Source organism: Euprymna scolopes, chromosome 7 (genome assembly GCF_053919585.1).
Source record: "Euprymna scolopes isolate OS-2025 chromosome 7, ASM5391958v1, whole genome shotgun sequence".
NCBI lineage: Eukaryota > Metazoa > Mollusca > Cephalopoda > Sepiida > Sepiolidae > Euprymna > Euprymna scolopes.
In genome coordinates, this window is record NC_136488.1 from 153431309 (window position 1) to 153444543 (window position 13235).

A 13235-nucleotide genomic window follows, 5' to 3' on the forward strand; every position below is an offset into this window, starting at 1 on the left:
AATATGACTCGCCAAAAAATTATAGCTGTTTTTACCTACACCGAGGAGGTTATGTTTTCAATCATGTTTATAACTATGTTTGATTATTTTGGTACAGACCAGAGTTCACATTGCTTGACCACATTGATCACTAGCAGGACTTGTTAACCGGTGTTGCCCAGTGGGATGCTTGCCCGCTCTTCATAAAAAAATCAACTACGGTTGTTGTTGGTCAATCCCCAACGTCCTAATGTTAAGAACATATTTTGGAATAGACATCCCTAACCTCTTTGTGTTAAGAACGTTGTATGGAATAGACATGACCAACCTCGCCATGGTAAGAACGGCTTTCGGATCGGAATAGACACCCCATTTTATGAGTGAAGTGGAACCGTCAAAGTATTTGACCCAAATTCAACCTGTATACATGTCAGCATATAGTTTATGAAATTAGAATGCAGAGCCCACCTTTTTTTCGTTGGTGGCTCATTCTTTTTAGTAGCTAAGTACTGTTGATATCTAGAGCATTTCATGAGCATTTGAAATCAATAACTTACACACACACCAAAAATATTAGATTTAAAACAATATTTATTACTTGTTTGATAAATCTAAAACATTTCATGAAAATTTTTATTTTCGCATCCTTTAAAAGTAAATTGCTGTGGGGGGGGGGGAAGTATTTCTTAGTTTAAATTCTACAATTATCTCCTCCAGTGAATCATTATTAATGAAATCAATAAATGTTTATATAATCATGTCTGAAATTAATAGAAAACTTTAATGTGTAATGCGTTTATTTGTTACTGAAGAGTCAGTACTTATCAAAGCTCAAGATAAGGGTTAATGAATAGATTGTAAGTTGTAAGGCACTGTGCACGAATTGAAAATGATAAATAAAATTAATAAAAGTAGTTATTTATGACAATATATCTGTTGACATTGAACGTGAAGACGGCTAAGTTGTAACCCATACGGAAGCATTTTTGTGGTAACATTTTACAGATGGAAAATTCTTGGAAAGAAATTCTGCTTATGAAAACTCCGATGTAAGGAAAATTCTTTGCAGTTAATAAATATTTTGTTCTTATGAACGTCTGACATTACCCTCCCTACTAGATTATGATGAAAACGGTTTCAACATTGGTAGTGAAAGCAGGTTTTGGGTTTTAGAATTCATAAAATTAAAAGCTATTTTCCCCATTGCACCACAGATCAGAAGTAAAAAACAATCAACAATTTTGATCACAAATGCTCTTCAAACTGTTGCCGTATATTAAAAAAACAAATTTGCATATTAAGACATAATAGATAAAATTATTGCAGGACATTATTATAGATTAACAATTTGCCTCGCCACTCTCCAAAAGGTTTGAAATCCTATTTTTATGCAACTATATATGAATATATTGAAAAATTTGACAGAAAGAAAAAAAAAATTTGGAATGAAAGATCAGTTTCACATAAATTTAACATACAATGATCCCTCATTTTCGGACCATTCTTGCCTCTTAAAGCAGATAACCATTTTTTTCCTATTTACTATGTCAGATAAATTATCTATTGTGAAAAATTCCATAATCAACGCCATTTTGTTTGCCCGCCTAACATGATTTGCTAGACGGTCTTTGATTGGTTCAATTTGAATGCGCCAGTTTGGCGCTAATTTTGTTACACGTGCTTTTATTTTTCAACTCAAACAATGAACACAGAACTGTAAAGACTCACAGCGGTGCTCTGTTATAGAGTGCCAGGATTTTACCTTCATTGGACACCATGCAGTGGGTGGACGAAGGACATTTCTCTAAATACAGAGACAACATAATTGCTGAACTTATGTTACCCAATGTGGATATTCTACAGTGTTCAGCTTGATATATTTGATTATAGGAAATTATTCCTATTTCTTCCAGAGACCACGAGGTCCTAAAATATGCCATATTGGGTGACAAACATTCACGCCGTGTTCACCATGGACATCCGTTTAAGGAAACCCCAAACTAACATTCCCACAGAAGAATCATAACTAAAGGCTCCACTACGTATGGATAGCAAATTCAGCCACTGTTTTTGCAAGGGACTTACTGTGAACCAAAGAACTTTCATTTACTGATACATCTTGAATAAAATTTGAGTTTTAAAAGGTATGGCTTTTGTTTGTGGAATTTCATTTGCTATCTGCAGGGAGGAGGACATAGGGTGTGTAGGGAAGAAATTTCTTACAGTATATTCTTTTTGGGGAGGTTTTACGTTTTTAGACTATTACATATCATTTTATGTCTTTGCCACTTGTGTCATGTTTTGCAAAAGGACCTTTTTTATTGGGGACATATTTTACTTGTCACCGTACTTTTGATTCTCGTTTGCTGTGACGTTATCTTAAACTTTCCCTTTTTTTTTATTCTTTCTCCTTTCTTTCACGCTATATCTCTATTTAAGGAACTTTAGGTATTGTTTTGGTTAATTTTATGGAAAAATAACTGTTTATCGATTCTCATCAACGAGACTTCAGCCACTTGTTGACGGGCCTTTCGAATCCACGCTCTTTCAGTTCGCCTGCCAGCATAAAAGGTGTTGATTTCTCGCTCCTCATGCCGCTAACATAACTGGGTAGGTTTAAATTTAAGTTTTTCTTTGTATTGTTTAAACTGAATTTACTCTTCTACTCATAGAATAATGTGCTTTCATGTAATAAGCAATTTATTTAGACTGACGTTATTCTTATTGGGGCAATAATTGAAGTATGCTAAATTCCTTTAGCATTTCGGTTCTCTGCAACTATATTTGTTGGCTAGGTCGGATAACCTTTACGGAGATGGTCCCAACGTCCGCCTCGTTCTGAGCTCGGGGAGAGGCCGTCTCACGTAGGCGGTGTCAAGGCAGAAAATTACCCCTTCAATAAAGTGCCCAGTTGTTAACTTAAGGAGAAAAAAACCCGTTCCAATAATTAGAATTTTTTATTTTTTTTTATTTTAAACAGTTCAAATTTCTGATGATTCAACAGTTCAAATAATTGGAATTTTACAAAATAAACAGTTCAAATAATTTAAAAACAAAAAAAACAGTCCACATGATTAGAATAGTTCCACGTGGTTAGTTAACCCTGTAAAATTCTGTGATTTGTTTCACAATATTTGTAAAAGCATCTGTCTGTGACATATCGCATATTTTAGGGTTAGGGTAATTTTCTGCCTCCACACCGCCTACGTCAGACGGACTCTCCCCGAACTCAGAACGAGGCGGACGTCGGGACCATCTCCGTAAAGGATAACCGCTAGGTCGAGCGCCCCCATTTGGGAAACTGGTTTTCCCCCCACATTGAACCGACCTTGAGTCAAGTTCTCCCTCATAGGGAGGCGAGCAATAAGTTCTTTATTTCGTGAACTACCAGTTGAAAGGGATTTGGAAGCCTTTAAACTATCAACCGTGAACGATTATGCCTGTGCTTTCTCGCGGTTTCACCTAATATTATTTCTTCACTTAAGGATTTAAATTTATTTGTTTGTTTTCCTTGCCTTTCTAATAATCTTCCTTCCCTTTTTTATCTTATAGTTTTCTCATTTGTTGCTAGATAAGTTCTCATGTTCGTTTATTTTTCATGCCTTCCAATCTCTTTACTCATTGCAGTAACATTATTTTATCTAAGTATATTCTATCATGTCTAGAACAGTTTACCATTCCCTACATCTACGCCAATATCGACACGGTCGTGCAAGATTTCTATCAATCTTTCTCCTCTTTGCCTAGTTACATGCAGCCCGTTCTCTCTCGCTCTCTTAATGCATACATGTCCTTTCCGTCACAGTAAACTCATACCTTGTTATTTCTGTTTTATTTTCAGGTTTTTTTACCTAATTCACCAATAAATACTCGTACTTTCCCCTAACGAAATGTGTCTGTTTGTTTTTTGGTGGGTTTGAGTTAACTGGCTGTCTGAAACAAGGTGTCGACAGGCATTTTGCCGAGGGCAGCACAGTAAAAAACCCATTGTCTCCACGTGGCATAAGGGAACGTAGTAGGACCGCCTTTTCCCTCGGCTGACGTGGTTCCAGTTTTGAGGCTTCGCTATTCGACCGCTCTTCTGGTTTACGCCAACTAGACCTGCTCTCATTCGCAGACTCGTCTCGCACCAAACCTCTTCACTCTTTGTCGATTTTAGCCCCAGACCACAACCACAACGCTATGGCAGGAAAATCCACCTCAAGCAAAGCGCACTCCAGAGTCTCCTCTGCTTCTTCAAAGGCCTTGGTCGCTCGAGCTGAACTCGAGATGGCTAAAGCCAGTCTACTCTTTGTAGAAAGAGAAAACCAGCTACGAGAAGCTAGGATTAAAATGGAGTCTGAAGAGAGGGCCCTACAGGCTGCTAAGGAGATTGCAATCAAAGAAGCTGCAGTTCAGACCTTCAAGGAGCATGTCTCCAACAGTGAACGAGGATCTGACTTTCTTCACGTCGACCGGACCCCTGCTGACCCCATGCAGTGCACGAAGGAGTATGCTGCTGGTTTGACGATACACAGCCACTTGCAACCAGCACAAACTCCTGCTATACCTCCTCCTGAAACTCCTCTACTCACACAGATTCCCGTTCCAGCATCTGGACCGTATAGAAATGTGAGCAACCTCGTTAACTCCCATGCAAACGCACAGCCGCATACAGAAAACAGCAGAGAAAATATTCCTGACCACTCTCGGCAGTTGATGCAGTACTTTGCGAGGAGAGAGCTTCTCCATTCAAGTATGCTGAAGTTTTTGGACAAAGCCAAAGATCACAGGGCGTGGAGAACCTCTTTCCGCAATTCCATCCTCGACATGAGGTTGACAGCAAGTGAGGAAATGGACCTGCTGGTAAATTGGCTTGGGTCTGCCTCTGCTGCACATGCAAACCGCTTGAGGACAGTCTACATCAATTATCCAGAGAAGGGTGTACAAGAAATATGAAAGCGCTTAGAGAAGTGCTATGGGTCCCCAGAAGCCATAGAAGACTCCCTCCTTGAAAGGCTGAACAAGTTCCCAAGAGTGACCAGGGACTACTACTGGCTACGGGAGTTAAGCGACCTCCTCCTCGAACTCCAGGCTGCCAAAGATGACGGTGATCTCCCTGGGCTTGCCCTCCTGGATACTGCGCGTGGCATCAGGCCAATAGTGGAGAAATTTCCTCCCACACTGCAGGACCAGTGGACTTCCCATGGCACTGCCTACAAACGAAGACACCAAGTACCTTTTCCCCCATTCTTCGTGTTCGCAAAATTTATCGAGCAACAAGCAGAGGACAAGAACGACCCTAGTTTTCGTCTAACGCCTACCACCTGGTCTTCAGAGAAGATGGACAGATTCGGAGCCTCAGCACAGAAAGAGATTTCCGTACATAACACTCAAGTTGCACCCAGGAGCGTAAAGGAAACGTGCCCCATCCACAATCTGCCTCACCCTCTTCGCAGCTGCCGGGTTTTTAGAAAGAAACCCTTTCCCGACCGACAGGCCTATCTAAGACAAAACAACCTTTGCTTCAGATGCTGTTCTCCCGGTCACACCAATCGAAATTGTCAATCCCAACTGAGGTGCTCTGATTGCGGAAGTGACAGTCACAACGCTGCTCTTCACCCCGAACCCGATATACAAGCTCCAACGTCAGGAGCCATGCAAACTCATGGCGGGGAGAATAGTAGTGTTGCAACCCACTGCACACAGGTTTGTGGTGATAACTTGTTCGCCAAATCCTGTTCAAAGATTTGTCTGGTCCATGTATACCCTGAGGGACAAAGATACGAAGGACAAAGGATGTACGCCATTATTGACGAACATAGCAATAAATCACTTGCTCACCTTGAATTTTTCGACTTATTCAACATCCATGGTCCATCTTTCTCTTATTCGCTCAGAACATGTGCAGGTGTCATGGAGATGGTCGGAAGGAGAATCCAGGGATACCGAATTGAATCGTTGGATGGACGTGCCAGTTTCCCTCTTCCTACACTCATTGAATGTGCAGAGGTGCCCAACAACCGTTCCGAAATTCCTACACCCAAAACCGCGCGCCATCACGAACATTTAAGATTCCTGGCAAAGAAAATTCCGGAGTTGGATCATGAAGCCCCTATCCTGCTGCTACTGGGCCGCGACATCATTGACGTACACAAGGTCCACTCCCAAGTCAATGGCCCTCGCAACGCGCCTTACGCTCAGAAGTTAGCCATGGGCTGGGTGATAGTGGGCAATGTGTGCCTTGGTCGCACCCACAAACCTGATACTGTGAGCACCTTCCTCACCAACACCCAGGGAAGGAGCCGACCAACAAACTTTGAGCCTTGCCCCAACGCATTACAAACCACGGAGCAACATCACAAGACTAAGTTGGGTAACTCAGTATTCCGGCTGACCAAGGCAGATGAACAACTGGCCTACTCCATAGAGGATACAATCTTCCTCAATCTAATGGAAGAGGGAGTAAGGAAGAACGACAAGGGCAGCTGGGTGGCGCCTCTCCCACTCAAACCATCCCGGCTACGACTCCCTAACAACCGACAGCCACCAGTGAGTCATCTCAACTCTTTGACCCGGCAGTTCAAGAAAAGACCGCAGCTCCAGAAAGATTTCAACTCTTTCATGCAGAGAATGTTTGATAACAATCAAGCAGAGATTGCTCCACCACTCAAGGACGAGGAGGGAGAGATGGTATTTGCCAATGTTTGGTGTTTACCATCCCAAAAAGCCAAACAAAATAAGGGTTGTCTTCGACTCCAGTGCACAACACCACGGAGTATCATTAAACAATGTTCTTCTAACTGGACCGGATCTCAACAACAGCCTCATAGGAGTACTGCTTCGTTTTTGCAGGGAGGCGGTGGCATTTATGGCTGATATTGAGCAAATGTTTTTCTGTTTTCTTGTGGCAGTGGAGCACAGGAATTTTCTGCGGTTCTTATGGCATAAGGACAATGACCCCAACAAGGAAGTTATTGAATATAGGATGAAAGTCCATGTATTTGGCAACAGTCCTTCACCCGCAGTGGCAACATACTGCCTCAGGAAGTCGGTTGGAGAACACCTCGATTGCAGCCCTGCAGTTAACCAATTTGTGCGCAGAGACTTTTACGTGGATGATGGACTAAAATCAGTCCCTACTGCAGCGGATGCCATTTCCTTGCTGAGGGAAACCCGTACAGTCCTGAAGAAGTCAGTTGAAATTGCACAAAATAGCCTCCAACCACAAGGAGGTTCTGGATGCCTTCCCCACTGAGGACCTCGCCAGTGACATCAGGGATTTGAACCTTGATGTGGATGTGTTGCCTGTCCAACGCAGTCTAGGGCTCGATTGGGACCCTATAAGTGACTGCTTCACTTTCAATGTTTCCTCAGAAAGGAAACCCTACACACGCAGAGGTGTTTTGTCCACCATTAACAGCCTCTATGACCCCCTTGGGCTTGTGGCGCCGGTCATTATCCAGGGCAAATTCACCGGGAGCCGCCATCTTGATTTTTTATACATACTACAATCATTCTGATTGGTTGATTATAAGCAAGTAAATGCGTATTCTGATTAGCTGTTTTTTGTTTGTTTTTTTTATACGCAAAATTCAAATTTTCCAATGTCTCTTTATTATATCAACAAAGTAATCCCCACCTCTTTTACATTTTTAATAATTTTCGTCTTGAGTTGACGGTCGATTAGGATTTTCAAGTTAAATTCAATTTTTACGATATCTTGTTTATTAAACTATGAGATGAAATTACAGAATAGGTTTGTTTTTTTTTTGTTGTCTCCTCTCCATATTAAGAATGTGTTTCTAAACAATAACGTTATTTTAGCACAGACCGCATTCGCCATAAGTATCAGTTTTTTTTCTTTTTTGTTGAAATGTACCGTTTTTATAGCTAACTTGAATTTTCAAATATATTTTAAAAACAAATACTGAACCAAAAAAAATAGTCTACTAAATGCTAACTATAGATTTTATTGAAAAATAAACAAACTAAATTCATTATGTAGCAGATATGGAAATAACTTATTTCCATATTATTTCAAATAATCTAATTCTCAGTGTTTTCGATTTTTTTTAAATTCAACTCCTAAGGCAAGGGAAATAACTCGAGAGGATTATAAATGCATTAGTTGTAACTATGGCAATCGAAGTTGCAACCAATGTCGGAAGAGAAAAGATGCAATTGGATAACTCTTTCGCGCAAAATAATCTATAAAGTTGAACTATAGAAAAAAAAAAAAAAAAAGTCCCAACTCATTTATTAAACAATATTTGGTTTTAGAGTAGTTGCCACCGAAAGGTTTGTGTGAATGAGGGGAATAATTTAGATTAAAGGCTTGTTAGAAGTTTTTATTAGGAACTTGGGAATTCTTATTTTGAACCCAAGAATCTATACAGAATTTCAAACTGAGCCCGTTATTTATAAACTAGGGTAGATTGTTCACATTCCATCAGACATGACCAGGTAGTAACAGATGAGGCATTTGTTAATTCTAAACAACAGTTGAGAATTCAATCTTCACTACAGGCAATAATAAGTAAAAATAACAAAGATTAACACTTCTACTCCCTCATGAATGACGAATTGAGAAAAGGAGGAAGTTTCATGGGAATATTAAATTCAAAAGCGGTTCCCAGTCGCATGTATATCCTCATCAGGGGAGACGATGTTAAGTTTTTGTAGCTCTTGTAGGGAGGTATCAAAGTCCTCCTACATATAGCGCCTGGTATTCCCAAGTGATCACCCAACGACAAAGACTATCTGATCATCCTAGGGATGATGCAGGTCTCGCACTGGGAGTTTAAAGTGAAAATGGTTTATGTAGAGCCAGCCTTACTCTCGTTTCAACCAGCCTGATCCAGCGGCAGGACAGAGTTGAGATAGCTGGAGGCCAAGTGGGATGGAGGAGCTGCAGAAAGTGTCAATGTCCTACATACAGCGCCTGGTATTCTCAAATGATCACCCATCTGGTACTAATTAGACTTAACCTTGCTTACATCAACCGAAATATTGTGGAGATGAGAATAGTAATCAAAATAATAGATATTCTTTAATTGTATTCAGTATTTTAAAGTTTATGTCAAATTTTGTGCAATTACATCTATATTATATTTATTTTAGTCACTGTCTGTTCCACTTTTTTTTGGAAACTACTGTGCCAATCTGACTTAAATTCTGTATGGACTTTGTTATAATAAAGATACAGCAAACTAATAGTACACAGTCAATGCACAGTTAGGGAATTATAGTGGCTAGTATTTAGTGCAAAAATGAGCACAAATTTAACCATATTCAACCATCAATTGTGCATAAACCACTTATTCTAAATCAACAGGCTAAAAAGTCTACCATATCCAACAGTTTGGGAGGATATAATTATCATCATAAGTAGTAGTATTAATAGAGGTTTGTTTTTAGGACAAGCAACAATAGCATACATGTTGAAACTAATATCATTTATAGCTCATTTCATAAAAATGCAAGTTTTTTTTTAAATGCAACATAGCATCTATTTTTTAACAAAAGAAACGCTGTATAAGATAGAATTTATAAGAAAAAGGCATGGACATAGTTGGCATAGAAGCTGTCTCAAAAGATAATAGATACTCTCTGTAAAGGTAGCTGCACATGAAATTGTGAGGCAATAGTTGCAAAATCTAACCATAAATCATCCTTATACGAATTCAAATTGTGTCTAATCCTTTCATAATATTCATCTTTCAACTGACAACCCAGTAATTTCATTAATCCTGCAGTCTAATTTCGTTTGATATGGCAACGGCCACCACCACCACCCCAGCTCCTCGACCGCCCCCTATCCAATGTAAACAGAATTTTTGTGAAATATTAAACGGTATTTTACTCAGTAAACGTCGGCACCTTACTTACGGAAAAACGGTTAATTAAACTTCAGAAGCAAGAGTTAAACTACACGAGTTCTACATCCCACCCCCATAAAAAAGAACAAAAATCATAAATGTTTTTGTAAACCGCTCGTGAAAACTTAATTTTTTAGATCAATTAAAAAGCATTAAAAACTACATAACACACACAAAGAAATGAACCGCTTTCTTTTAGTTTTCTTTTTTGATGAAAAATATTTCTTGTCATTTAAAATGTCGGTACTTGTACGGTTTAATCAAGACATTAAAAAATGAAAATATCGAAAAAAAATGTTTATATTGCACGTATTCGTATTCGAAAAAAAATTTAACTTAATTTTATGGAGTAGATTTTTTTTTTTTTTACAGCGGAAAAAACATGCTTTATGAGAGCACGTTGAAATCAGCCATTATGGATTTTTTTTTTTTTTTTAATTTTTTTTTTTACATAGGCATCAAGGCTAAGAGGTCACTCGAGGATAAGGGTTTAATCCTTTATCCTTTTACGCGGGAAAAAAACTTTCTGACCACGTTTGGCCAGATACTGGCGAGCTCGGATATAAATTTAAACCATAACGTAAAGATCTGATGTTTAAATGTTTCATTGCATTTTAAACTTACTTTAAAATGTTTACAGACAACACCCACAAGATTGTAAGTATTTTGGTTATTTCATTTTTACTGTGAATATCTAAATTAACAATTAGTAATTTAAAACACGCACGTGTTTTTTTTTTTTTATTTTAACATACGCAGGTTTCGTTTGTTGGTTTTGGTCATTTTTATTTTTAATATGTTATTCGTTCGTCCGATCATTTTGTTTTAATGTGAATACCTTGAAAAGGCCGTTTTGATTTGTTTACAATTTTAAAACGAATCAAAAAAATAAAAGAACTTTTAATTACTTGACATATTTTTGGCCTTCGTAATTTTCGTGTTTACAAAATGTAGTTTATTGCATTCTGCGAACGCCAGAATCACTCGGTTTTGGACTAATTAATTTATGTTTTGTACAAACAAGGTGTTTTTTTTTTTTTAGATTTAATTCAATATCTTAGAACTGTAGTTTAGGTGGAAAAATAATCTCGAACTCTTTATCGCATAAAAGAAACTAATTTCCCTAATCACCGGTACCATGTCAATAATATATAAACAATAATATAGGTATTTCAGAAGTTGTTTTTGAAAACAACTTACGAAAAACTTCTATTTATATTGCGTTTAATTAAAATAAAAAAAGGTGTTACAATTATGAAAAGTTCTATTCATATTTAAATGTCTTATATGTTCCGTTTTTTTTTTGTTGTTTTTTTTGTACACAATGAATACTTTTTTTAATGAAGGTGCTAGTGCAGAGAGTGATCCGCGCTAATTTTAAATCGTATTTCCAAGTTTAATTAAAGTTTTATATTTTTTTTTATTATTATTATTCAATTGTAAGGTTAAAGTATAGAATAGGCACAAAACACCCTCCCTTCCCCATGTTAAGAATGGCTTTTTAAATAATAACGTTATTATTTACGTCCGGATCACTCTCTGCACTAGTACCTTAATGATAAACAATACATAAATAGAAATAATTATCAGACTTTTTAAAGTTTAAGTTTAAACAATATTTTTTTTAATTAAAAATTGAATCACGTGATTTTTGTTACCGTACTAAAATAGGTGCTTAAGATATCGTGAAATGTTCTGTTTAAAATTAAAAAATGTTGTTTAAAATAAAGAAGTAAAAAATGAGAGAAAAAGATATTGTGAAAAAAAGATCGTGAAACGGTTTAAAATAAATAAGTAAAAAGTTGGTCTTCTTTAAGTTTTCAAAAAAACTTCTGAAATACCATATTATTGACATGGTAACGTACCGGTGATTAGGGAAATTAGTTCCTTTTATGTGATAAAGGGGTCGAGATTATTTTTCCACCTAAACTACAGTCTTGCCAAAAAATGTATATTTTGTTCGTTTATTTTATTTAATCTAGTGCTTACTTTCAATATTAAAATATATTTTATATTAATTACATTGTTTTATTTTAAAACTAACAATTCGAAGTAGACATCTGGAAATCACTACGGGGAGATAACTCCAGTTAAAGCGCACCACACTACATCCCATCTTTAATACTAGCTTTTTTCCTAAAAATCGAACCTTTTGCTCTGTATCAATAGTTTTTTCGCTGTAAATAAGAAATTACTTGATGATATTAAGTGGAATTTTTTTTCGGAGGACTTCCTTCCATAACAGAAACGTACAATATAACCTGTTTTCGATATTTTCATTTTTTAATGTCTTAATTAAACTGTATAAGTACTAAGAAAAAAAGAGGCAAAATTGCTCATTTATTTTTAATCTTTTTATAAATAGATATTTATTTTTAATAAAATATTGGCACTTGACGAGTGTGGACCTTGCACAAACATTGGTCTATTTAGCCATGAAAAGTTGCTTTTTTAGGCCAAAAAAATATTTTAAAAAAAGCTAAAGAAAATGTCAAATTGATTTTAAACTCCAATAATCGAGCGTGTTTTGTTTTGACTTTTTTCTTTGAGTAAATTTCATTCATACTTTTATTTTGTGCTTGTTTTCATTTCATTTTAAATTTATTTTTATTTTATTCCAAATTTATTTTATTTCATTACTTTATTTTTTATACTAAATATTTTTTTTTGTACATTTATAATAAAAATACTTACACAACTATTTAAGTGGACAAAGGACTTTGATTCTTCTCATAATTTCCTCAAAGAACGAAAAATACTTGCCTTTACGATGCAATGTAGGGGTTGTTATCAGGAGATGACTCTCAAAATCTCGTGACACAAAAATTTTTCGCTGCAAAATTCATAAGAGTCAGAAGACATCCATTAAAAAAGGATCTTTTTTTTTTAGAAAACTCCAAGTTAACTTTACAAGAATTTATAAAAAATTGTGTATGTCTGGTCTAGACAGATCACTGGTGTTGTTGCTGCTGTCTATGAGAATTAAATGTGACTACCATTTATCAATGGTATCAATACCTCAGAGACGTCACGAGCCATCATATGGTGTCGAACCCATGTCAGTACGTGTAACAATTTGGAGTTTAAAATTAATTTGGCATTTTCTTTGGATTGGGGGAGGGGGCCTAAAAAAGTTTTTTGTGGTGAAATAGACCAATGCTTACGCAGGGTCCACACTCGTCATCAAGTGCCAAAATATTTTATAACAAAAAAATATTTACGTTGAAATGTTTGTTAAATAATGCTTTTATTTTTAATGTTTTTAGAAATGGATATTTAGTTCGTATTTAGAATTCAACCTAATAATTAAAAAAAATACTGAAAAATCTTTGATGTATTCGTCATGGACTGGAAAACGTCATATTCCCAAATTCATGTAAATTGATCAAGTAGTTT

The 13235-nt window shown here is 36.7% G+C and overlaps 2 protein-coding genes across 9 annotated transcripts in view; one reads left to right on the forward strand and one right to left on the reverse strand.

The window, feature by feature from the left end:
• LOC145280197 (putative exonuclease GOR) overlaps window positions 1–13235 on the forward strand; it is a 210008-nt gene that overhangs the window by 116360 nt on the left and 80413 nt on the right. The window lies entirely within an intron of this gene.
• The window catches only part of LOC145280198 (uncharacterized), a 178901-nt gene continuing 170681 nt past the window's right edge, over window positions 5016–13235 (reverse strand). For 3 of the 7 annotated variants that reach the window (XM_080131970.1, XM_080131971.1, XM_080131972.1), the window contains one exon: window positions 5024–12672. In XM_080131970.1, the coding sequence (XP_079988096.1) occupies window positions 12630–12672 (43 nt within the window). In that variant the 3' untranslated portion in view covers window positions 5024–12629. Of the gene's footprint in view, window positions 12673–13235 lie in introns of all 7 variants that reach the window. The other 4 variants (XM_080131974.1, XM_080131973.1, XM_080131969.1 and 1 more) reach the window with 2 other exon arrangements.